Below are 27577 nucleotides of genomic sequence, written 5' to 3' on the forward strand. Positions count from 1 at the left end.
TTTACTCGCTGCACCTCCATTTCAATGTTTTCTCTCTTCTTTTCTTCCACAGTGCTACAGAATGTCTGAGCAAAGCCAGAGACAGACAGACAGACAGGCAGGCAGACAGACAGGCAGACAAGCAGGCAGGCAGGCAGACAGGCAGGTAGACAAACAGACAGGCAGGTAGACAGACAGACAGACAGACAAGCAGGCAAGCAGATAGATAGACAGTCAGACAGGCAGATGTCCACCGCTGGTGTTTTCTCCACACTGAGTCCGTCCTTGCAGACAGACGTAGAGTGGCCTTGGCTGGATCTGTCTCTGCTCTCCAGACCTATGTGTTACAGAGTGGGAACCCGGTGCTGAACTGGTAAACACACACCGCCGACTGCTCTAAATGCATGTGTGTGTGAGCTGTTTGTGGCTTAGACAGATGATGACCAGGTTTTTGAAGCTGAAGGAGACCTTGGTGACACTGATCTGTTTTCATGTGCACCAGCTGTTAAGTACTCTGAAAACATTTTTTAACCTCACTCTTGTTTTTGTAGTTTTTATATAAACCACCTAGTTTGTCCAAAAAAAAAAAAAGAATCAATACGATGAAGAGGCTTCAAATGAGCTGTCATTGTATATGCCTTCATCTTAAAGCTAAACACCATTTATTCAGGTTTGTTGTGTTTTTCTGACTTTATAAAACAATGAAAGGAATGTTGGCTGTCCATCTCCTGTGCTTCTAATTCAAATTTCTGAGTGCAGTCAGCTTGTGCCAGCATGCTTGTACTCTTGAACCTGAATGCTGAAAATTCTCCAGGAGTTAATTTGTAGTCTGGTGTCAGTTTTCCTCTCTGGTTGCTCAGGCTGGTTACAGCCACAGGAATCCTGGAAAGCTGCACAGGCCTTAAAAGGCTCCCTGTAAAACTGTGCAGAATGGTTTATATATAGAGAAAGACTTTGTGCAAACACAAACATGTGTTGTTTGTACTACATGCAATAGAGGAATAGAAAACCAACAGACACAGCAGCACCTACACCTAGATTTTTTTCTAGGTGGGGGTGAAGGGTGGCACACTAAAATTGCAATTTCAACTAACTACACTGCAAAACAAAATATGCTCATTAATAATAACAAATTATTGAAATAGACATTTTGAGCATTGCATTCCTAGAATGAACAGTAGGTCAAAACTTTAATAACAAAACTGTTAAGTAATGTTGCATCTTTACGAAGATGCAACATCTTCTTGCATTTGCCTTCAAAATTTTCAGTCAATCTATCAGAAAATCCAAATGAAATTTTTAACCTGAAATTATTTAAATTAGAAATCAAAACCATAAAGATGTAAAAGAAAATGGTAAAACTACCATGTGAAGGCTGAAATAATATTTTAATATCCAGATGCTATTCTCTCTTTGAGTCTCTAAATGTTAATGTGAAATGACCTCTTAACTTGTTTCAAGAGGTAATTTCCCCAACTTTGGGAAGCCCTAATGTACATGGTCTAAACTGCAGGTTAGGCTTCTTTTTGAAAAACGATGCAGACTCCGGTCATCTGCAGAAATGCTCAGATGACTCAGCAGTCGTCAGGTGGATCAGAGATAGTCGAGAATCTGAGTGGTGCTGGTGGACCACTTTGTGTCCTGGTATGGAAACAATCACCTCATCTTAAATGTGAACAAAACAAAGGAATTTATTGCAGATTTTGAAAGAGCTGGGTTAAACACTACTTTCATCATGGTAGATAAAGTGGAGGTGGTAGAGGAATATTAATTCTTCAGTGGTCAAGATGTTGCAGATCTTCTGAGTGTGTTTTTGGGTGTCATCACTTCTGCCGTCATCTGTTGGAGCAGCAGCATCAGAACCAGGGGCATAAAAAGGCTCAGCAACCTGATAAAGAAGGCTGGTTCTGTTCTGATTCTGTTCTGGGGACGACTGTGGAAGCTCTGGAGATGATTGTGCAATGAGAGATTCCTCAAAAGAAAGAAATTGGATAACACTGAACATCTTCTTCATGAGACTGTCATACAAATGTCTTCAGTCAGAGGCCTCAGACTGCTACAGGAGATCCTGAAGCCATCAGCATCTGCAACTATGAAGAAACTTGAACAAGTTAGATTATTTGTTCTACTTGGATTATGAAAGTGTTTTTGAACAAATTGTTAAAATGGAAATTCCTGATCAATAGTTTGCACCCGTCTCTTAAATTCACATTAGCACCATAAATCAGCTTGGTAACATGGGAAACTAAGGTGGCCAAAAATCAGACCTCAGTATTTAATACCCAATTCTAATCGTAAAATTGTGATAATTTATTAAATACTTTAAAGCTGCAGTAAGTAACTTTTATAAAAAATATCTGTTGAAGCCATCACCATGTCATGACAGTATGGAATGAGACAAATATGTGAGAAAATGAATCTGTCTTTTCCTAGTGGTAACTAGAAACAGCCAATCAAAAGCCAGAGGTGGGTCTTAGCTATATCAGATCCTGTTGTGATTGCTCAAGCTGATTAGCATAGCCAGTGATGACAGCGGATAAAAGGTTTTCCTGTAATGGTGAGTTGTTTCTCCACCATTAGCACACTGAGCAGAAAATAGTGAGGTTGACTGACAGCGCTAAGACCCTCCTCCTCCTGGCTCTGATTGTTTTTGGTGAGAAGCAGTTTATTTTTTCAGATGGCAATAGCAGAGGTGGGATAAAATGTATCTTTTTACTAACTTAATATGGTGACAGTTTTAATAAATGTACAAAACATATCCTTTATGAAAGTTACAAACTGCACCTTTAATACAAGTTAGTCACCAAATTGGGGAACTGTCTGACTTAAATATAATTTTATATTGGATTGACCTGAATAAAAAACAAAAACAAAGAAAAAGGCTTCCACACAAGACATTTTTCCAATTGGTTTTTACTCTAAAATTTAAACCTGAACTTAAAAGGGAACTGCTTTTAGAACATTAGAATGAAACTATCTGCAGTGAAAGAGTTGTGCTGCCCCCTGCTGGAAAAACACTGCATGTTACAATATTGCAAAGCAGAAGCTCAGGAAACTTAACCTGAAGACATAGCAGATCTGAATGATCGGCTGCTTTCCACTTGTGACAAGCTGCTGAGGAAACTAAAAGTAAAGCTGTGCTGCCAACAGGGAGGAGGACGGTAGAGCCGTTAACGCCAAGTATTTTCCTGGAGGTAATTTGAACTAAAATGTTTGTGTTTTCAAACCACCATCTTTGTAAAGTTACTACAGCTGCAGAGTTTCTAGAACACGCATGTAAAAATCCTCCTGTACTCTCGGTCATGTTTAATGTGGGGATATTCTCCATCAGATGTGCTTAAGTTATTGTTTTTTCACAATATCACTGGGACAAAACATAATCGTCACTTATCTTTGGTATGATGGTCAAACTTAAAATTTATTAGATGGATTTATTACAAAAGTTAAAAAAGACACATGAGTCAAACATTTGTGAATACCCACATTTATTTCAAAACATTTGAACGTGTTTTGAAATTGTGAACATGAGCTGTAGTCCCAGTGAGTGGAGCTGGAGCCACCGGATGTTCCACAGCTTCATCTTCCACTGTGAAAACAACAACTCAGTCAATCCATCCGAAAACACACACACAAAAAAAGTAATGCAAGCCATCTGATGCCTTTATTCATTAAGACATCTGAATTGAAATGGCTAAACCCAAGCTCAGATGATTCTAAAATGTTTCCAAGTGTTTTAAGATGAACAAAAAAGCTGGATTCAAATAAGCAGTTTAAATATCCAGATGTGGTTCCAGCTGTTTGGTCTCACCTATCGCAGCCTCCTGGCTTCTCTCTCAGACTCCAGAAGTGTCAGCACGTCTCCTTCTCTGACGGGGCCCTTCACGTTCCTGATGATGGAGCGGTTGCTGTCGTCCATGAACTCGACTCGGACCTGGAGGAAAAAACAACCCGAAATGAGAAACTGGAACTTCTCATCTTCATTTTGTTTTGACATTTTTGGTCTGAGTGAAGTTAAAGCTCACTGGCAACAAGAACCCACTGGACTTCTGACAAAACTAAATCAGTACGACTTCACTAATGTTTCATCCATAACCATGAGCCAGACTATAATGGAATAGTGTCATCTTGAAAGTAGAACTGCCGTAAAGCAAATGTACGTTATGAAGGACAAGAAGAGCACCAGCAGAGGGCAGGAAGCTAACGCTGTTAGCAGGAAGTGCCTCTAAGCCACCAGAATCACCTCTGGAACTTTGGACCATTTCTGAGGAAACAGAAATGTTTTTTTTTTTAAGCAGAAAAACTACAAAAAAACAAACCATCTTAAAATCTGTCAAAAAAAATATATATATACAAGCAAACCACAAAAATCTCTATTTTAAAAGCCTAATTTCAACCCCAGTTTGAAACAGAAGTGTTTGCAGAGTGATTTGAAGCAATCAGGTGTCTGCAGATCTAAAGGGATGAACAATTTTTTAAAAGTTTTTATAGCATCACGACATCCCAGACTGTACACTTTCCTTGGATCCAGTCACGACAGATGACAATCATGTGAACTTCACCTGGGTAAATATTTCTGATGTACATAGCATGAAAACAGGATATTCTATTAGTTCATCTGAGGACCTTTACTATGATGGCTGAAGATATTTTACAATTGGAAAATAAAAATTCAAAAGTCAGTAAAAGTTCTCAGTTGGAGTGACAAAGGAGTGAAATGACCTGAAGCTGGTGGAAAACTGTGAGATGAAAAAATCATGGTCAATTTGTTAAATTGTAGTTGTCACACACATTCTTTGCTATTAAATTATTTTAAAAGAAAAAGGCATGTGAGGCTCTTCACATGGTGATGTTAGCATTGTTTTAGCAGCAGATGCATCTTTGTTATGAATGATCACGTTCACTAAGGAAAGGTTCTTGCTGCATGTACTGCAGGAATTAAAATCTTAATTTGAATTTTTTTAATTAACTATTAATGTTGTATATAAAAAAAGGCTTATGTGGTTAATGAAAAATATTTTGTCCGATTACTTGTCAGAATAATCAATAAAATACTCAATTACTAAAATAATCGTTAGCTGCAGCCCTACTGATTATGATTCTTTTTAATTTTGGACCAAACAACTTGGTAAATATTGGGGCTGCTTCACATTAAATACTGTAGCTTAACAGTAATGGTGAATATGATTACCATAATTTTCTTCACCATACTCTTTTCCATTATTATGATAAACACAACACACCAAAAATTTCATCATTTCGGATATATAACCTATATCAGTTTTGGTTATAAAGCCCGGAGGAAGTACATCCAGGTGGCCACATTTGTTTGGAAATATGAATTTAAGGCATTCAGCTTGCATAGGAGCCTTTATGCAAGCTGTCTTACTGCTCTGATATTGCACTTTCAATATGACATCATCTACAATGTGGTACAATCTAAAGATATATTAATTGAGAAGTAATCAAAATACCTTCAAGTTACATTTTGCTTTAAGATGTCTGAAATGACGTTCATTAAAGAAGACTACAATTAGGAAATATGAAGCTATAAGTCGGTGCTCTGAGAGCAAAAACATCAATTCTTCCATGAATTAAAAATATGGTCAATATCAAACATTCGAAGTCAGATAATTTTCAAACAGAAACCTAGGCACTACATATCAAAGAGTGTAAATATTAATTGGCAGATGAATGGAAATGACAAGCCCCTACATCAAAAGGACCTTTTTTAAATGCTATATTCAATCCTACCCTACTTCTGTCATCTTTCTCAGTCTAGTTACTGATAGAAAATAAAGCTTAGGAAGGTTAAAACATGTGGGTATAAACTTAAAGAGTGAAAGACAAAAATTCCTCTAACACAATCAACGACATTTCTATTTCTAAAATGATGGGATGAGGGGAAAAGCTAATAAGGGGCATGGCTCGGTATAAATACACATAAATACATATAGAAGTCTTCTTCAGAGTCAGGATAATGCCAAGATGCTAACCGGTGGAGAACTATGCTAACATACCTGTGTACACTGGCCCTGAGAACCGGTTCTTCCGAGGACCTTTGTGACCTAGAAAATAAAACATAGGTGAACATGAATAAAACAGTTTCATATTTATGACCGAGAACACGAACATAATGTGGAAACATCAGCTCTCAGATAAGAAACTGTAGCACGGACAGGCCTCCATGATGGAAGCGCGACATTAGGACAGTTTATTTCCATTTAACTAAATAAAAACTTTACTTAGCCTTAAAATACTGTTACCAACTGAGTCAGCATGTGTTCATAAAAATGTAAGTCCAAACAAACGACATTTCTATAATAGTCTGATGGGTTTTCTTACTCTAGCAAGCTTAATCGGCTGCACGCGGCTGGCGTCCATGTTGTCAGGTTTTACCAGAAAGGAAGTCACGTGGTGCGAGGAGCGCATATATCCACACTGGGACTTCCAAGTTAAACTCTTCTTGACTATTGTTTTTAGATCAAATAAGAGCGTTATATATAACATTAAAATAAACATGAATGCATGCAAATTTCTATCGAACAGACAAATTCAAAACCTTAACGTGTATATTTTAAAATTAGTATTTGACTTTTCAACTTCCGTTTCCGGTACCGGAAAGACTTGCCGTAAAAAAAAGTAAAATAAGTCTTTAACCCTATGGCATGACTTTTTATTTTTTTTGGGGAAAAATATTTTCCTGCATTCTTTGGGAGCTTAGTGGTCTATAATTACATATCAATCATCAAGTCGGACCCCGACACCTCCCGGAACCAGATTTGGGTTTGTTGCCTCAGGGCAACATTGGGGTCTAGAACACTTCAGTGATTATGAGAAGTGAAATACAAATCAAACAAAAACTAAATTCATAAAAAAACCTTTTTTTGACAAAAATAAATCAGACATGGTTCCAACTCACCAAATATAAAATAAACAACCAATGTTCATTTATGAATGCTACATATAACAAATTATTAAAACGAGCATTTGTGTGTTTGTACGTGTGTATATTTGGCAGAGTTGGAATCACTAAGGATGTTGACATCAGTCTTTTTTTTCTATTATATGTAAAACATCAGGAAGGAATTCCTTGCTGATGTGAAAAAGAGTGTATATCACATTTCTGGTTCTTGATTATTGACATACCTATGAATCACCATCTGTTTATCTGATTATCTATGGGTTGTAGCCACCAGATTCACACCAGTGACTATAGTTAGGGCTGCAAGTTCTTTTTTTAAGAGTTTGTAATTCTGATTTTTTTTTTTTTTTGGTAGAATTTGAGCCAAGCCAAGGACAACATTTCCACCAGCTCCCATATCTGGTAGATCTGGTAGTTGCACGACTCGCCCTGTGAAGGTTATAGAATAGAATAGAATAGAATAGAAGTACTTTATTCATCCCAGCAGGGAAATTACTTCCCAGTTACAGCATAGAGATAGAGACAAGACACAATAACAACTACCACTGAGTAGTAGTTGTAGATAAAACAAAAAATAAAAAATAAAATATAAAATGCTATAAATTGTAAAAATATAAAATGCTGTTAATGTAAAAAGCAACTTAAGAGCAGTCCTTGCAAAGATTCAAAAAATGCAGATATGTACTACAGCAAGTGTGCCACAGTTGTGCAAAATTGGACTGATTAGTGCAGAACAATGATTTAGCTTTTATTGTACAGTGAGATGGCATGTGGCAGGAAGGATTTCCTGTATCTGTCCCTACGACAGCGGAGCTGTTATCAAGTTGTACAGAACACTATCTGCACCAGCCATATGAAGTACCTTGCAGCCCCATATTTTTGGTTTTGGCAGGTATTGCTTCAGTCTTTGCCTGCCTTGGAATAGGGCCATTTATTCATTGATGACCAGCTTATCACCTTTGGGACTAAAGTTAGTTTTGAGGATAAACAAACAATGAAATAATGGTTGTACAGTGGATCCTCATATTTTCATCGGGAATAACCCCAACTTATGAACCGTGCACTTTTTGTCCATGAAATGATCTTGCATCCATCTCCTGTTGCTGTTAGTCAATAATAAAGTTAAAAATTTGGCTTTATAATTATTTTGTAATCAACTGCATATCAACGCACTAGAATAATATTGTCTGAACAAAAGGGCCCCAACTGCGCAATGTTGCCCTGAGGCAACAAACAAAAAAACACAGTTTTAGCATATAAATTATAAAAAATATTGTCTTGAAATGATCTACAATGCTTCTTTACATACTCACAGACAAATATTTTTAATTAGTTACCCAAAATTTAAACATGAAGAAAAGTTATCTATAACTTACAAGTAGGAGGCAATGTGTAGCATGAAACTCTCCTTCATAAAAAAGACTGCTCCTCTTCCAAGTGAAAGGTCACATGAACCTCAATACCTCTGTTATTTGGACAAAAATATGTCAGGTGGTACTTTAAATCACCTCTCCCCCCCAAAAATAAAATAAAGGAGCAATGTGAGATATGTGGTTTGTTGCCTGAGAGCAACGCCCTGTTATAGAGGGTTAATAAACAAGGGTTTTCTTTACTAATATTTTTACGCTTTTTTCCTCGTTCTATTCATTAAAATGAACATATTAGTTATGGGAAATATTGTTCAAAAGAAAAAAGAGTTTTTGGGCTTTTGGTCTATTCATTCCCTTTGACCCCCCACAGACTCATACTGATGTGCCCTATATACAAGATGTTTTGGCACAAAATAACTTTTTCTTCTCTCTACAATTTTGTTAATCGTAAAGAGGGTTGGATAATAAAAAATGCAATAACCTTTCTTTTCTTTTTATTTTATTTTATTTTAAGGAAAATCTCACAGTGTGTACAGCTGTACAGCAACAATCCAGACTCTCAGTGACCTGGGGGCAATTTAGAATCACAGAAAAGCTCCAAAAGGGAATCAAACTTAAAACTCTGAACTAAGAACTTCTGATCACATAGTAGCAATTAACCATAGCTGCCATGGTAAATTATTACTGATAACTATTGTCAGTAGTCCCTAACATTAATATGATCAGAATGCATGTAATCATATATATACGTATATACAGTATACTATTGTTATAAAGGCTGAGCCAAGAAAATTTATGTCTGTATCAAACAAGTAGCCCTTCGTGTTACTCTGTACCCGTGAAGTAGCTCCCAGTCTCTAAAAGGTTGGTGACCCCTGACCTACCCAATTCTCAGAAACTCGACTGCAATGGCCCTTATACTTACTCACTACGCAACACTCCACTGTTGAAGAAAAGGAAAGGTTCCAAACATCATCACAGAAAAACAATGTTAAAAGGGATGTTTGCTTTTGGGAACATATTGTGGGATATCTTACAGTTTATTGATAATAGGGATGACAGGATAAATGAAAAATGCACCAGGGCATTCTTGATAACAAAGCCCTGGAGCATTCTTATTAAGAATGTACCAGGGCATGTTGGTACATTCTCATGTTGGAAACGAGAATGAATATCCAACATGAGTCCCAAACACACATCCAACTGCTAATTGATTTTAGAAAAACAAAGTAAAATAGCTAAAATGGGCATGTCAAAGACTTCACATGTATCCAATTGAAAATGGAAAGAACTGAAGAGCAGTGTAACACTCTTTTATTTATGTATACATGAATAGAAGTGAGTCATTCAAAGTTATTTTCTTCATATTAACTTTAAAGCACACATTCCATATGATATTATCAGTTTAGCAAAGGGATTAAATTGTACGACTATAGTTCGTATCTGTAGCATTAGCATGTACAGTACGTAGCCTTGTCAGCAATACTGTCATCACATCACTCTTTCCGCCTTCTTGCTCTCTGACAATTCAAAGCCCTAAATCACAGTACTAATCCCAGTGAACAGTATTTTTAACTTGCTCTGGGACAGAGAGAACATCAATAGGATTACAGAATCAGAGAAGGCACTGAATCCTTAACATATGCTGCTGATCTTCATGCTCTCTGACTCAAAAGATTGGTATCACTTTTGTCAGCTGTATTTCACCCACAGGCAGGATGATTTTGAGGTGTAATCTTTTGCTTATGTGATTCTCATGGAATTTTCTTGCTGTTTTTCATCAACTTGATCCTAACTTGGCACAAAACCTTCAGCTGGTTGTACTGCTAAGGAGCGGGCACAATGGCAGCCATAAAGCCCAAGCTGAAGGCGCTGAGAAAGCGTCGCTCCAGTCTTTTTGCCAGTGTGAAGCGGGATCTGAGCTTTTCACAAAGCGCAGAAGAAGAAGAATATGTATTTCCCTTTTCACAGGACAGCTCGGTAAAACCATGGACTTCGATGGACAACCTTGACAGTCCTGATGGGAAAAAAATAAAGGCGGAAGATTTGCCCAACCCAAGAAGATCAAACATTGTCAACCTAAATATAGGTGGAAAAATATTCCACATCCCAAAGCACTTGGCTCTCCGATATCCAAGGACCAGGATCGGAACCCTTGCTCTGTGTGATGATCCAGTGAAGCGGCTCACTCTCTGTGATGATTATAATGTTGTGAGCAACGAGTTCTTTTTTGATAGGGACCCTATGTTTTTCCATTACATATTTCACTTCTACTGCAGCAATGTCCTCTGGGTGATGGACAGCCTCTGTCCTGTCAACTTTGAGGAAGAGATGTCATTCTGGGGGCTGAAACTGAAAGACACTCCAAGGTATTCTTCATGTGCTTTGTATTCAAAACCTTTATCGTTAGTTGTTGTGTGTGTATTTTAAGGAGATCTAAGGAATGTACTCTTGTGAAAATGTTTTTCTCAGGTGCTGTCGGATATTGTTTGAGGAGAAGGTAGATGACATCAGAGACCAACTAAAGGTTAACCAGGAGCTGATTGATGAGATTAAACCTCACCAGGATGACGAATGCTACAAGACCATGTTTCTGGGAGGTTTGCGAAAGATTCTCTGGGATTTGATGGAGAATCCGTACTCCTCCCTACCAGCCAAAGCCTTTGCTGTATTCTCCAGTCTTTTTGTTCTCATCTCAATTGTTGCCATGACAATGAACACTGTACAGGAACTTAGGGAATACAAAGTTGCAGGCAAAACCTTCATGGAATGGGTGGAGATTGCTTCCATCCTCTTCTTCACTCTAGAATACTTTTTACGTCTAGCCACCACTTCCAACATCAAACATTTTTTGAGGAGTGCCCTCAATTTTGTTGATGTGGTTGCTGTCATGCCCTACTTTCTCCAGATAATCTTTGAGACATTTGTTATAGATTCAGAAGATGCTAGTGCACAAGAAGATCTGAAAGCCATGTCACGAGTCAGTAAAGTCAGCAAGGTGCTCAAAGTGGTCAAGTTGATGCGAATCTTTCGTATCCTGAAACTCGCTCGTCACTCCACTGGCATGAGGGCCTTCGGCTTCACCATCCGCCAGTGCTCTGAGCAGGTATGGACTCAAGGTTAAAAAGCACAAACATACATTGCCATCATTGGAAGTTTTTATTTGTGTAGAATTCAACAAAAATAAAAAACTGGAATGGTACTCAATGGAAAGAAGGGAAAAACACACCACATCACCTATCAGATTGTAAAAATATACCTTAGAAACAGATCTGCAGTAGGAACAGGCAGCTGGTAACGTGTTTCTTATAACATCGCAGGTTTGCTGTCTGTTTCTCTTCATCGCCATGGGCATCTTCACCTTCTCTGCTCTCATGCATTCTGTTGAGGTGGATCAGCCCGGGACTCCATTCAGCAGCATACCAGATGCCTGGTGGTGGGCCGCAGTGAGTCAAGCCCAAACATTAATGTTTTTACAACAACCTCTTGGTTATCAATCAATGAATCAAATTTTATTTGTATAGCACAGTTCAGCAACAGGGCATTTCAAAGTGCACAAAAACACAAAGTCATGCAACATAGAATCAACAATTGAATCATCACCGTCATTAAATTCTTAATTTGTGATGTTTCAAAAGCACCTCCAAACAGGTGGGTTTTTAGTCTACATAAACTCAGTGTTTCAGCCGTTTTTCAATAATCAAAAGGTTTGTTTCAGATTTTCCCTTATTATTAAAAGGGAAAAAACTTTTCAGTTCAGTTTGATTTATTTATATAGCAGTAGTTCTCAAAAGAATGTAACACACCAACAGGTACAATTTCTATCTGCTTGTTACCAAAACAATTTATGTAAAAAGAATTTGTTCCAGTGCCATTAAATCCACTAAAGACAAAATCATATTATATTAAAGGCAGTTCATTGTTGTTTAATTATAATGTAACAGAAATTGAGTTGATGATAAAATCCCATTTATCACTTACTGTATCTTGAGCAAGGACAAAATGACTTTACACAAAAACATCTTTCTTTGCTAAAACTGCAAACTTAGTTACTTGGCTGTTCTATAAATTGGCATTACATAGCTGGAAAATACACAATACCGCTTCTTTGAAAAGTAGAAGGGATGTACAGGAGAGAAACTTGATAAATAACAGATCTGCCTCCTTTCCTTTAGATGCGCTGAACTATCAGTAAACCTACAGCCTGAGAGCGAAGTGCTCTGATGAGAACACATATGACTATGAGTTTGTCAAGATCAGTAGTAAAACGATATCATTTCACTGTTAGGTTCTTGAGGAGTAATTACATCCCAAAGTGGAGGGAGCTAACAACCTCGTGAGACCTCACCGTTTTAACTGATTTTAGCCATTTAAAAAAACTCAAACTGAAAATGTTCCCACCAGTAGGCTACAGCACTGTGTTAGCAGATATTAAGAGTCTACAACTCCACAAGAGGCTGTCGTAAAGTTTGGTGCTTTTTGTTTTACATTGGATTTGTTATAGATAACACTGAGATTCTTTACATTATCACTAAACTTCACACTGATGCCCTTCAGAATAAGTGACTTGCACGCAGTTTATATTTCAGGTGCAAAGACATGTCTTTTCTAATCTAAGAAAGTGGTATCATCTCACTATTATTTATTGAACAAGCAATACCTATAAAAGGATAGATGACTTGATAACTGGATTTAGCTATCACTAAATAAACAAAGCTGAGTGTCCAATCGTTCTATCAAATGGAGGAATGTGAAGTAATGAGGATTGGTGTGAGTATTAAAACCCTGTCATGGAGTCATTTAGTCTGGGAGACTCCATGACTAACTCTGGTAGATAAGTAACCTTTCTTAATAAGCATAAATATACTCTAATATCTAATACATATGGTTTAAACCTATTGCTATTGCCTATTATTTTGCATCTTAGATATAAGAAATATGGATTTATGAATAGACAGACGCAGAAGTGCAAAAATCAAAGCCTGGTCATGTATTGGTCTTATTAAGGATTTTTTTCATTCCCACTGAGCAGAGACCAACAATATGATTTTGCAGTATGTTTTAAATTATTTTAGACTTTAAAATATGTCATCTATTCATAATTCATAAAGAGCCATAATTTCTGGATTTATTTTAATGGACTGAAATAAAATCACAAAAATAAAATATTTTAGGGAAGTTCAGTGTCTGCCATTTTAAAAACTGTATTAGCTTTCTGGGTTTGAAATTCCTTGTTTCCCCTCTTCTCTCATTTAAAGACCAGGGGATTTATTTAACTGTTATTCATGTGTCTAAAGCCTGAAGTATGGGCTTAATACTTTCATTGGTAGCATGAAGCTGCAGGTAGGTAGTGCTACATCAGATTTATTTAGTTCTACTCAGTCTTAGCTACCCTAACAAAGGACAGAAACTAAAAACCAAACAGATCTAATGGAATGATGGAAAGAGTTTTTGGAAGGTAAAAGTTAGGTGGGGACAAAAGGTAAAAAGTGCATGTGGGTATCTGAAAGCTGACGCTGCTTTCTCCTTCCTGTAGGTGAGCATCTCTACTGTTGGTTATGGAGATGTCATCCCAGTCTCCTACCTTGGCCGCTGCGTGGCGTTTGCCTGCATCTCTTTTGGCATCATTCTTAATGGAATGCCCATTTCCATTCTGTTCAACAAGTTCTCTGACTACTATGCCAAACTGAAGGAGCAGGAATATTCATTTTCCAACACGGAGCGCACATTCCAGCTTCGGAGACGGCTGCGGCGTAAGTTCGACCGCTGCTTCGAACCGCCACCTGAAGATTCGGATGATGACATTCACTATCGCCCCAGTGGAAGACATACTGACTTTGACTACGACTTTGATGATTGAGATTTTGCCACCTAATTGTATCATCTCTAACCCAAAATGGCCTTATCACCCATGGGTCTGGACAGTATAAAGACCCCATCTGCCTGGATTGCTGAGCCTATGGAGCTGATCTGATTAATCTAAGGGGAGGACACGGAAGCAGCAGCACACAGAGATAAGCTGTAAGCTGTAGCTTTGCAATTGGTCCTGCTAAACGCTTTGGGTGACAGATCATTCCTCTGTCAGGTGGACTGGGTTCCTCCTCTAGACAGCCTGTTATCTACTTCCAAGGATAGCCCTGTCTGCAACTAATGCTGACTAAACTCAAATAGATGTCAAGGATTTCAAGTTCCAATATTACACAATGAATAAAGCAACGTTAAATCATACTGTTGAATTTTTTATTGAAAGTATTTTTCATGAACTGTGCTTTTCTATCCTTTAGTATAGAAAAGCAGAGGCAGCTTAGCCTGTCTCTGCAAGAGAAAATGTTTTTTTTTAACCTTTTCAAAACCTTTAGGCAAATACGACATAAAAATTTGCCTCCTTACTAATTTCTTCTATTTCTTCTGCACTTTAATGTTTTAGATTGCCAAACAAATTTTTGTATGTAAATTAACCTCAGTGAATGCAAAAAAACTGTTTTAAATAATGTTTTTACTCATTAGGAGAATTTTTTTTTTAAAATAGGCTTGGACATCTTGAAAGGCAACACATCATACCATGATCTAAAGAAACAGAGCAGAAACAAACATATTGACATATATCAGTCTGGAAAGAGTTACAAGGCAATTTTTTTAGGATTTGGGACGCCAGGACACCACAGTAAGAACTTTTTTTTCAAATGGAGGAAAGCTAAAACAACAGTGAACCTTTTCAGGAATAACAGGCCTACCAAAAGAACTCAAAGACTCCAATAACTCATCAAGGACATCACAGTAGAACCCAGAATGACTAACTTAAGGTCAATGTTCACAGTTCCACAGTAAGAAGAAAACTGGGCAGCAAGAGCATCCACAGTGAAGTGCCAAGGCCAATCCACTGCTGACCGAAGCAACTCACAGGCCAATCTCTCATTCACCAGAAAAAAAATACAACTCAAGACTTTTGGGAAGATATTGTGTGGACTGACGATACAAAAGTGGAATTTTCTGGAAGGCATGCATGGACTCACATGTAAAACTAAGACTGCATTTCTGAAAAAGAGCATCATGTCTACAGCTAAGCACAGAGGTGTTAGTGTGATGGTCTGAGGCTGTGTCACTTCTTCAGGACCTGGATGACCTACTGTATTTAAAGGAACCATAAATTCTGCTTTTCAGAGGAAATTCCAGCAGGACAAAGATCCAAAGTAAGCTGCAGGTTCACCTCTGAATAGAAACAAACAACATTCAGGTTAAAGTCTAGATGGAAGTCCAACTGAGACACCGTAGCAGAACTTTAAACAGGCCATTCATGCTCTATGTGGAGGTTGTTGCTGCCAGTATTGGCACCATCAGCTGCAGGCTTAAGAAAACTTTTTTCTCTTACTAAATTAAATCAACAGTTGAAAACTGATCTTTGTCTGATGTTAAATTTAGTTTGGTGCTCTGAAACATTTAACTGTGGCAAAAAACAAAAACAGAAGAAATCTATGAGGAGACCAATACTTCTCCAGGGTACTGTATCAGCCATCATGATAATATCTTCTAATTTCTGTTTTAAACCTTTGGCAGCCTGTCACTCTCCCACATCACCATGCCCCTCCCCATGCCTCACATTATTGGTAAAAATGGAGCTCCTGTCAGATGACCTTCTCAGCATGTTGCTTAGGTTACTTAAGTTGAAGAGAGAGATGGAGTGAAGGGGCGTGTCAGTGGAGAGAAGAGGCCAAGGGTTTAATTTTGCTGTCAAGGATTAGCAGGATTAGCTCCTGCATCGCCTGGCTGACTAAAAGTCAGTCATGTTCTGTTCTATTTCTGTAACAGAATAATCTGATCAGGTGCATACAGTCAGGTCCTGTTTAAGCACTTACAGGACATTTTAGAGGATAATGCTTTCCTTCTGACATAGACCAGACTCCTAAAATGCTAACGTATGGCCACTGGTATTTATTACTGTAATTACACAGCAATCTTTGTTTAGTGCTTCCAGCTTTCTGGATGCTTTACTTATTAGGAGTAGAGAAGCAAAATAACGAACCGGTGTCCATCTCCAGGTGGCTTTTTATGAGTTGACACCATTTTCCAGATATTCATTAGACATGAAAAATGCATAACAATGGAATCCTGTTTCATTTCAGAAGTTTATGTATGCTGCAGGAGAAGAGGGAGTGGGGGGGGGGGGGTGTCCAGTTTTAAGAACTACTTTAAAAAAAAATTCAAAATACCTTAGTATCTCCTTAAAAAAATACATTAATCATTTTTAAAGATTATTACTTAACTTTTTTTGGGTGGATCAGATTTTCTAGGAACTTTTTATTAGCAATTTATGAGTTTCCCTGGGGGAGAAATATAATGTGACACAGAAGCCACTGACAACAGCTAGATGCCATGTTTGTCTTGGCATCACACACAGAGAGCAGATCAGCTGGGGAGGACTGTCCTGGTTGCTAATACTCTCCCTAGCAACTATTAGGCAACATCTACAAGCAGATGCGTTGTTTGGGAGAAAGGTTAGAAGGATCTACCACTGTTCTGTCTGATAGATTATCTGTGACACTGTGGGACTTATTCTGTCCCGAGGATCCTGGGAACCTGGTAGACTGTGTGAACTCAGATTCTAAATAAAAAAATGTGATGAAATCTTAAAGTTAACTAGATATTGGTTATAATTGGGTCATTCAGCTGGATATGGTCCAAAAACATGTGGAAAAAACAACCTGAATTGATTCACCGGACAAAAAATTACTCTTCAACCTTGACCAGCTCAGTGTCCAAATCTCTCAAAGTTTAAATTTTTTTTTTTAATATAATGTGCCTCGAGTTGACAATTGTTGTGGACTGGCACTACACAAATAAATTAAATTGAATTGAAACAGAATCTAAGTGCTACAGAAAACTTGAGGGTTGAGCAGAGGAGAAGAAAGCAGCAGAGAGGATGCCAGACTGTGGGTGACCTGGAGAGTGATGGATCAGAGTTTCCTCCCTCCCTATGTTTTCCAAGCTCCTGAAATATCAGTGCTGTCTGACTGGCAAAAGGGTTTGTACAAATGATTAGTAGGTTAGTAGGGTTACAAAAAACTGGTTGTATAAAAAACAACAAAACAAAACAAATGAATAACCTAGTATTTCTTAAAATAATGTACTTCAAGTAAAGCATTTTTAATAATAAGCAAAAGTGACCAAAGTTGGCTCTGAACATATAAACTAATTTCTTTTATTTCATTTTCTTAATGATACATTGTTTGCTTGTTTTTATTGGTGCATATCCATGACAGGAGAGAAAAAAAATCTCTATTTAACAAATGCAGAAATGAATATGTTTCTGTTTTATAACATTTCTTCATGAGCACAATCTTGTCCTGCTCGTCTTGAAGAAAATAATGTGTAGTAGCGTCACAAGACCAGCTGAAAGGAGAAATACCAGGAGTTTTATAATGCTGCCACCACTGATTAAAACTCAGAAGTCCTGACAAACTTTGGCTGGTTTTCATGACCCAGACAGACCCAAAGGGATGGGAATAGACTGAGTCAGTGGAAATTTCACAGACCTAAGCCTGTGACCTTGGAAGTGTGTTATGTGAATTAACAACAGCTGAGTCGTCTGACAGTCCCGTTAGTAACTGTGCTGGTTCAGAGTCATGCTTGTGGCAGCATGAACTCATCTTGTAGATCTGCAGTCTTGAGACTGACTGAATCATCTTATGCAGCCGCTTTTAAATCATACCACCATACGCTACAAGAAAAAGCTAATTATCTGCATGAAGCTGTTCAGCCTGCTCTGTCCATAGTGATTAAGAACTGTTTATTGCCTCAAAATGTAACTGAGGTTAAAAAAGCTTCTTATTAATAAACATGAAACAAGTTTTGAGGGACACTATGCAACCATTCTATCTACACATAGTTTGATTTGTTTCAACAGACAGAAAAGTTCAGTTGTCCTTATTAGGACTTGAAGTGAAGACGATTAAATATCAGATGAAGAACACTGCATATTCTTTTAGTTGATTATTAAAAAAATTCTTTCTTTCTGTCTTTTTGTTTATTATTTATTTTCATATAAACTTTTATATAATGTAAATTGAGAGTAATCAAGGCTCATCTTGATTATAAAATTCTAAGAGTTGACTTTTTAAGAACCAACTTGACATTTACAGCAGATCACATTGAATGCATTTTGGTAATGGGGTATGTGGGCACACTTCAGCCAATGCGCTGACAGCTAAACAGGTTTTTCGTTTAGAGATTTAGGTTGAAAAGGTTTAGCTTCCTCAAATTAACATTCACGGATGAACTCTAAACCACTAATTCACTTCACTGTTTTGTACATTATCAGTTGAAGAAAGTTCAACATTTGTGTTGAAGTTTTGGTTATTAACTGTTAAGATTCTTCAAGCAGTTAGAAGCAGTTGAACACAGTTTGGGATTTGTTATTCTTACACTTTCAGTTCTGTGAAAACCGAAACTCTTCTCCAATATATTATTTATTATCATTTATATGATTATGCAATGGACTGGCAACCTGTAGGTAGACACCAGCTCCCCCTGGTGACTCTGTATTATAGTATCTAAGCATATTAGATAATGGATGGACTTTGTAAAGAGTTGATGTGTTTTGCAGAATGCTCCTCGTCCTGGAATGTGTATTTTGTTTTGGAACAGGAGGCTCACGCAGAAGCACCACCAGAAACACACCAGGGTTTGTTGTCGGAAGTTATCTTTACTTCAGCTTCAAAATGTACGCATAACTGCAAGTACATTTCACACATTAACGTGCCACCATTTGCTTTTCCCCCTGTGCTGTCATATGAAGCAGTCATCACTATTATGATTTTCCAAGTGGAGCACAGCCTGAGGTGACCAAACTGCGTCAGTGTCCTTGACATCATCTTTCCTAGTTCCTCTCTCCTCCAATTAGCTGCCATCCTTCGGGATGTCTTAAGATACTGGGTAAACACATCTCTCATTAAGCCAATATAAATCACTTTTATGATATTTACACTTAGCTTTTGTAGCATTTATGGTGGAGCATTATGAAAGCAGGTTTTTATCTTTATGTCAGTTTCAGCCTTGAGTTTTGGACTTATTTGTGGCTCAGAACATCCATTTCCCTCAGCAAGGCCGAACACATCTTTTGGAGAAAACCTGCCAGACTAAGCTTTTTTTTTTAAAGCGCAGCCATGAGTGACACACACTAACTATATAAGCCCCTACAAGTTCCTTGAATAGGTCACAAATCTGCCAGCCTCACTCATCATAACTTCAACAAGTCTTTTCCCTCTGGTGACCAACCATCTGCACCATGGCTGCTGCTAGGTGGCTGCTGGGTCTGCTGGTGGTGCTGCTGGTTGCGGCGCGGCTGGCTCAGGCACAGGACAGGATTAAGATGTGCGGGCGAGAGCTGATCCGTCTGGCCGTCTCATCCTGTGGGAACTCTCGGCTGAGGAGAAGCATCCTGGACTCAGAACAGAGCCAACAGCAGCTCGCCGCTGGCTGTAAGTTCTCTCTGTCTAAGAGTTTGATCTCATGGTGGGATCACAATTTCTTCCGGTTTTCTCTTTAAATATTTGATCTCTTACTTCTGCATAGGGGACCAGGATGCCTCCACTGAGGAGGACCAGACTTCAGAGACACTCCAAATCCCCTCCTCCTCTTTGGCACCTCATTGGCACCCCCTGACCTTTCGAATCAGACGATCTGCTGGAAAAATATCTGACATTTGCTGTGAGAAAGGATGCAGCATGAAAGAGCTGATTCAGTTTTGCTAAGCACAGCTCTCCCACTCGTCCGACAGTTGAAGAGATTTTATTTTGGTCTGTGAAATCCTGTGAAACCTCTGCCAAGTAACCCAATTTCTGAGAAATCTAGTCTGATAATTCTACATGTTTCATATGAAGCAAGAAAAGTGTCAAATCAGTTACTGTAGGATGAATTGTTCTGTGTGCAAGAGGAAGTAAAAAACCAAAGTAAACACTGGCTTTATGGAGTCAAATCAGATGCTATTTATTTGTATTAGAATATTTTATTTCAATGCAATCAGTGCAGCTGATGCGCTCTGCAATAAACCTCTGGTGATTACAAAGTCATGCCTGGGATGTTTTTCTGCACCCAATCAATCAGAACAAGGTCAAAAAGATAAAGAAAATGATTAATGATAAAGAAGGTGTCATCCAATCACAATCAGTGTTGGATCTGTTTTCTCCTGCTGTTGTGGAGAAAACGACATCAAAGTTGCTTAAGACACCTATGTAGGGGCAAAAACAAACAGTCTCAATTAAAACCTTCCCAGTTTTAAATGAGAAGGTTTGTTTTTGTGTGTTACATTTATATGGTAATCCTTAATGTCTCAGAGAGGCAGCTGATGAATTCTGACCAGGCTAGTTAGTTAGATAAAAAATGAACTACTTTTGAAAATAAGGTTTTTATTATCATATTATAGATTCTTTTCATTTGCCATTTTTCAGTCTTAAAATGTTTTTTTTTGTCTGGTGTAATAAGAGTTAAGTATTAAACCAGGTATTTCCACTTAAATTTATTAAAGCAGAAAAATCATCATAATAAACAGAAATAAGGGTTTATGTCAGAACATGTCAGAGTCAGCCAGGCTGGTGCAAAATGCTGTTCCCGTCTGCTAACATTTGAACATTTGAAAGGGAACATTACCTCTGTCCTGGATTCTCTCCACTGGCTGTCCGTGTATTTTAGAGTTCATTTTAAAGTTATTTTGTTTGTTTTGAAGGCTTTAAACAGACTTGCCTCGCCTTATTTAACAGAACTTCTTCTGGGTCACTCGGGTCCATTGACCAGTTGCTCCTGGTCATTCGCAGTTGCTCTTGCTCATTCCCAGTTGTAAGTGGAAGCTTCTGTTTGTTACTCTGAGCTATGGAACGCTCTGACTTTGCACATCCGACAGACCTCTCACTGTCCAGTCACTGTCCATGTTTAAAACTTGTCTGAAAACTTATTTTGACTCATTGACCGTCAACCAACTGAGACTTGATTTTGCTTCATCTGTATTGGTATTGATTTTATCTGTTTAACTGTGATGTTTTGTTGTGTTTAATTCATTATTGTGTGCTTAGCTCTGTCATTTTATTTTTAAGCTTTTTAAAAAAAATCTTATTTATGATGATGATGAAACAACTTTGCTTATATGAAAATTATTCTTTTCCTTTTAGCTGATGCCTTCAGAGGGTGCCAAAGATCATATTCTGCCTCCATATCATCTTGTTTCCAGTAATCCGCATGTATGGTTAAATGTCCATATTGTATACAGAGTCGAACAAAAACATAACTTTTTTTTTTTTCAATCTCACCAACTAACATCAAATGATTAAAACACTAAACCTTTCCTTTTTTAGGTCAGAAAGAATTATTAAAATTGTCTGTATTTTTCAAATGCCACAATAACAGCACAAACAAATCTAATTCAAAAGTTTAAATATGCAGCATTTGGCAGAACTGTACGACTTTTTGTCAAACGTTTTGGCTGTTCTTCAGATAATAGCAGAACTTTCACACATTTGAAAATTGTACGCATGGATGAGCCAAATTTGTAGACAGATCTTTAATAAGAGAGGATAAGAACCTACAGAGTAAGAACTTCTTGGTGCAGTTCCACCACAGGTAGGGAGAGGAACAGTTTCCTCAAAAGGGTTTGGGAGGTTTGACAGACCAAATTGTTGCAACTTTGGTCCTCAGTTGAACCGAGTCTACTGGACTATCAAGAGTGAAAAAACCCTAAAAGTTGCAGGACACCAGAGGACTGGAGTTGGAGACCCCTGTGCTAGTCTAGAGGGGCTTCCCCAGGGCAGTATTCCTACAAGAAGCACCACAGTCTATGAATACGGTTTATCATATGAAACCCTCTTTTCTCAGGCTGACATCTCTCACCAGAGGCCGTTTATGCTGCAGTCTAAAATATGAGGCTGTCTAGGGTTTGATTCCTGCCCTAGGGATCTTTGCTACATGTCTCTAATCATTTCTTTTGTCTGCTTATTGTAAATAATAACAAATAGCAGCACAGAATTTTACAAAAATAAAGCTTAAAACCATAATACACAGAATTCATAAAGAAATTGACCTTGCGTATGTAGAAGGATTCCCTAAACTAACATTTTTATGTCGAGTTTGCACATACACCTGCTACAAAACCCAAATGAGACACAGTGTGGGTCCAAATTGCAGCATTCTGTTCTCCCTGATCCAGCAACATCAAAATGATATGACTGGCCACTCAGGCCATTCAGCTCAGTAATGACAGAAATAATCTGTGTAACCCAGCCAGTTCACACACCCAGCAGTGTATAATTCTCTCAGTGGATAATCAAATGTGGTGCTGATTATCTGCAGCACTAAATGGCTCTTAATAGCTAATAAGATCAGCCTACAGCCTCTGATTGGTTTATTTGTTTTTAATTGGGGAAGGGTGTGTTGCATTTTACATGCAATTAGTCTTCATCTAATTGGTTTTATTTTCTGTGCTGTCTCACAGAGGACAAATCCATATTTCTGATTTAATTTTTGCTGGATCATTTACAGCGTGGAGGTTTGTTTTACTCTCCCACAACCAGAAATGTTGATATTAATATTTGTAAGACAAATACAAACAAATGAACTGAGTAGAACTAATAACCTCCAACATTTATTATCCAAAAGAGAAATACAAGGAGGAAAGTTTGAGAACCTCAAAGCAGAAATCTGGCTTCAAGCACAAATATTAATCTTTGACTTTTGTCACTAAGACTGGGCATAAGGTCTTTGTGATGATGAACAGATGGTTTAACCACATCAAATGCAGTTTTTATGAAGATGTTATGTGTAAATGTTTATACTGAGATAGATGACAGTCCAGCTAAAAGTATTTCTCCTTGGGAATTGTCTTATTCCGTAAACTTCTCATCACTGATATTTCATTTTAAATTGAGTTTTTTTTTTCACTTGTTTGTAACTTTGAGCGAGATTTCTGTCTCCTTCCAGAAGTATTAATATCTCTGCATTGTTAAGGAACAGACTCTTCTCTGAAATGTAAAAAAAAAAAAGGTAGGAAAAAACTATTTACTATTCTTAATATCTATCAAGAATATAGATAGATATTATCTATCTATATTTATGTGCAGTGTCAAAATAAAATCCAAAATTTATGCAGTGCAGTGTCAATGTCGAGTCAGAAGAAAATCGATAGATGAAGAGGAAAACAGAACCATCAAACAAGTGGTGCCTCAGTTGAACTCTAATTTTGGGGCCTGATCAGCTTTGGATGTGAGTTCACTATCTCTGTTCTTTAAAGGTTGAGCAAGTTCCAGCCAACACCAACAATCCCTGCAGCCAAGAGAAGGAGCAGAGACCTGAAGGAACCCGCTGCAGAAACTGAAACCTTTGAGTGTGTATTCTGGCATCGAAACCTGCTGGACTTTCTCCTCTTCAATTCTTCTGTTTTCCTTTTCCAAACTTTTCCTCAGATTTTGAACAGATGGCAACAACTTCAAATCACGCACAAGAAACGATGAGGCTTGTTTGGTAGATTAAAATTACCTTTTGAACATAACTATGAAAAAATGTAGAATTCATTAAGCCCATGTTTCTGTATGAAAAATGTCATTTGTAGGTCTGATTTAATATCCTCATCATACTTTAAAGAAGTAATGGCTTGAAAACTTCAGTCTGTGTGGAATTAATCTTAATTAATAATATTTCCACTAAATTGAGTAACTGAAGTAAATTAACTTTTCAGTAATATGATTTACTGAATCAGTCTGTACAGACAGTGGCTATAAGAAGTATTCACCTTTGGATGTTTTACTTTACAATATTAGGCTTTTTTGAAAAAACAAACAAACAAAAAAAACTAAACCTTGCACAAATGTTCTTCAAAGGTATTTTAGGGGTAATTGTTTTAGCATCGCATGCTAAGAAACCATTTTATGATTAACTGTTTACACTATAGTAGAAGACGTTACTATTATCCTGGACACTATTTGAAAGCAGAGGTAACCTCTGCCAGAAAAGTTACATTAAACAGAAACAAACAACAAAAATGCAGTTTATGCAATCACTTATTTTATGTTAGATGTTTTTGCTTCATTTTCATTATTTTATAGACATTAGTTTTCACTTTGACATTAAAGTTGTTTTTGTAAATCTTTTGGACATAAAGCCAGAATTTGTGTCTCATGATTGATTTGCAAAGGCAGTAAAAAGGGTGAAACATCCAAGAGGTGAATCAGTTTTATAAGTACTTTACCTTTGTACTCATCTGTTACTAATAGTATTTATTCTCAGTTTTTTGTAGAATTTTCCTTTTTAGAAAAGATTTTATGTATTAAGAATAATTAGATTTATCCATGTGCCAACATCAAATTAAGAATGTATGGTAATTTTCTTCAAAATGACAGATGGTAAGTGACTGAATGTGGCCTGGTTGTTGGTGCCAGCTGGATCAGTCTGAGTTCTTCAGAAACTGGACTTCACGCACAAAAGAGGATCCAACCACGTAGAAACAACAAAATGTAAACTTAATTATATGAATGTATATCTCTTCACCTTGCATTTCAAACATTGCAGCAACAAGTATAACACAAGACTTGTGAAAAATTAGAAAAGAGAGAAACTTTCAGAAGTGCAAGTAAACTACCTATGATGCCTATCACAAAGCCTTGTGAAAAGGCATCCATATTGGATTTCTAGGAGCGTTTCACTCTTTTTTTCTACAAGCTGTAAATTACAGTTTCTAAGTAAGAATCTGACGTGTTTATACTGCGTCTTTCAACCAATCAAGCAGTACCAATGGAGGATACTTTCTTCTTTCCTTCTTTCTTCATTTTTAGATTACCTGACAAATGACTCAGACAAAATAACAATTGCATATCATTAGGAGTAGATGGAAACACATAATCCACATGTCCTATGTGACGATGAAAATCAAGGTTTCACCCAAATTATAATCTCTTTACAATTCACTGCAAGCCTGCTCATGCTCAGAATGCATGCAGGAAGAAGCATGGCATAGATGTAGTGTCACATGTTGACCAGCAGAGAGCAACAGATAATTGATAATGAGAAAGACTGTACTGTTCTTTTTACTATCTGGCATTATGGCTCACATACTACAGTTGGAACAATATGACAACTCAGGCGTGTGATACTGGCAACATTTATTTCCACTTTGTGTTCCAGTTACATTTTGGTTTTCTCAAAGATCCTCAGTGTGAAATGCTCAGTGACCTCACCAGATTACAAAAGCAGAGACATAATCAACAGGCTCCTGCAGGCATGCGCTCACATCAGGGCCGTTATGAGATGACACATCTACTGTTTAGAATGAAATACGTGGAAAGGAACTCCATCTTTTTCTGCTTCCCCCTGCCTGTTTGCAGCACGCAGGAAAAAGCGTGCGAAGATGGCACCTTCGCTGAGTGTCAGTACTACTCTTACACATACATTTTGACACTGTCGTGCAAGCACACCGGATCACGCATACGTGTGTGCATGCTGAGCAGGGAGTGTGTGTGGGGACTGGTGGGTGTCAATTTGCATGGAAAGGAAGCAGCTTTCAGAGCTCCTGTTACCCTCAGCTAAAGTGCTAAGGCTAAAAATGTCATTTTTCATGTGCATACAACAAATGTGTGACACTTATTTCTATGTTGGAACACTTGGATGTGCTGTGCATGATAATTGTGCATGTGTGGAACACAGGAAACCCCATCTGAAGCCCTTGGAAGCATATGTGTCCTGCAGCGACGTGTGGGTGTGTGTGTGCTTTCTGAGTTTCATCCTGCAGGGAGTAAATGCATGTGGGTGTGCAGAGGGGAGCAGAAGTCAAGCTGATGACTGACATGTCCATTTTGGTTCGTCCATTATTGTAAGTGCTTCAGGCCTGTTTCCGCAGAGGAACAACTGTCACATTTGACTTCCAGATATGTTCAGTTACAGCTGTGTGTCTCTCATTAATTTTTTTATAATAAAGGGCCAATTGGCTTATTTTCATGTTTTGTTCCATGCAGTAAGAGAGTAAGTAAAATGACTTATTTTATGAATGTGAGATAAAAATAAAATAAACATTTCTAAAAATTATTTAGGACATACAGTATAGTTTTATTCTTGTTCCAGATAGAAATCCTTTTTTCTCCATAAAGAGTTTTAGAGAGAAACCAGTACGTATAAATATCCATTTATTAGACCCATTCAATAAATTAGAACATCACTGAAAACCCCATTTATTTCAGGAAAATTATCACTAAGTGAAACACATTATATGGATTAATTATACTTACAGCTAATTATGATTATTTTCTCCACACAGTTAATGAAAATATCAAAATATTACATCAGGCCAATAATACAATACTGAAATTTAGATTTAATGAAAAGTATGCTTACCAACCTAAAGGTTGTTATTTTCAAAAGATACTTTTATTCTGACAAATGGGCCTCATCAGAATACATATTCTAATTTATTGAATATGACTAAATAACTGATACAATCAGCTATGAATGGATGCATACCTGTTAAGTCTCCCGTTTTGGCTGCCATGCTCCTGTATTAATATTTTCCTGGAGATTTCCTGTAGTTTGGCGCACACAGCTCCTCCCCCAAAATGATTTAAGGAGAACAAAGCCAAGATTTTGGAGGGATCACCACAAAGTCCTTATCTCAGTCCCATAGGTCTAAAATGGTGTGAGTGAGGCCACCAGTTCTACTAGGAAGAATGGGCCAGAACTAAAGCTATTGTGAAAACTTGTAGAAGAACCAAAACATTTTATTAAATTCTGCAAAAAACTATTAAAATATGTGCAAACGAATTTTCTGTCTTCTTATTCTGGCATTTTGCAAAAACAGAGAATGTTTACTTTGACGTAATGGCAGAAAGAAAAAAAAAGGTTATGTGTCCTTCTGTACAGTGGATGTAAACTTATGGTATGTACTGTATCAGCGAGGTATGAACATGTTGTATGAAACCTGCTGACTGTAATCAGCAACAGAGGTCAGTCCATATGAACATGAATACTTTTTTAACTTACAACTCCAGATGATCAACATGCCTGCTGCTAACAGTGAGGCGGTTACTGAAATCAACTGTTTGTTCATAAATTACAGTGCGTCTTAAATATGTAGAACCTAATTGCATGTCTCTGTTACAGCTTTGAAAACATTTTGTTCTGTCAATTTATGGTGACAAAAATTATGCTCTTAAAGACAACTGGAAAACTAGTTGCCATCTTTTTTCTCATTTTTTAAAGTTACTAACCACAAAGCTGCAACAGAGCTCCCTACGTTCTGCGCCTGCAGGAGCAACTGCAAGATGTGGCCAGAAGAATTTTTATTTCT

General features: G+C 37.5%; 3 protein-coding genes across 3 annotated transcripts; 2 read left to right on the forward strand and 1 right to left on the reverse strand.

The window, feature by feature from the left end:
* Window positions 1-3447: 3447 nt before the first annotated feature.
* Window positions 3448-6420, reverse strand: rps28 (ribosomal protein S28). The gene is made up of 4 exons (XM_005811057.2): window positions 6322-6420; window positions 5997-6044; window positions 3788-3910; window positions 3448-3565 (listed from the first exon to the last, which is right to left on the reverse strand). The coding sequence occupies exons 1-3, from the start codon at window positions 6406-6408 to the stop codon at window positions 3788-3790; spliced, it is 258 nt and encodes an 85-aa protein (XP_005811114.2). The 5' UTR covers window positions 6409-6420; the 3' UTR covers window positions 3448-3565.
* Window positions 6421-9925: 3505 nt separating this feature from the next.
* On the forward strand, window positions 9926-14482 carry LOC102219519 (potassium voltage-gated channel subfamily V member 2-like). Its single transcript, XM_005811064.2, has 4 exons — window positions 9926-10640; window positions 10744-11377; window positions 11592-11717; window positions 13808-14482. Exons 1-4 carry the CDS (start codon window positions 10114-10116, stop codon window positions 14129-14131), a joined length of 1611 nt encoding a protein of 536 aa, XP_005811121.1. The 5' UTR covers window positions 9926-10113; the 3' UTR covers window positions 14132-14482.
* A 4984-nt stretch (window positions 14483-19466) lies between these two features.
* Window positions 19467-20310, forward strand: LOC106700012 (relaxin-3-like). The gene is made up of 2 exons (XM_014473319.2): window positions 19467-19745; window positions 19840-20310. The coding sequence occupies exons 1-2, from the start codon at window positions 19553-19555 to the stop codon at window positions 20016-20018; spliced, it is 372 nt and encodes a 123-aa protein (XP_014328805.1). The 5' UTR covers window positions 19467-19552; the 3' UTR covers window positions 20019-20310.
* Window positions 20311-27577: the final 7267 nt, after the last annotated feature.

This window comes from Xiphophorus maculatus, chromosome 6, assembly GCF_002775205.1.
Source record: "Xiphophorus maculatus strain JP 163 A chromosome 6, X_maculatus-5.0-male, whole genome shotgun sequence".
Taxonomy (NCBI): domain Eukaryota; kingdom Metazoa; phylum Chordata; class Actinopteri; order Cyprinodontiformes; family Poeciliidae; genus Xiphophorus; species Xiphophorus maculatus.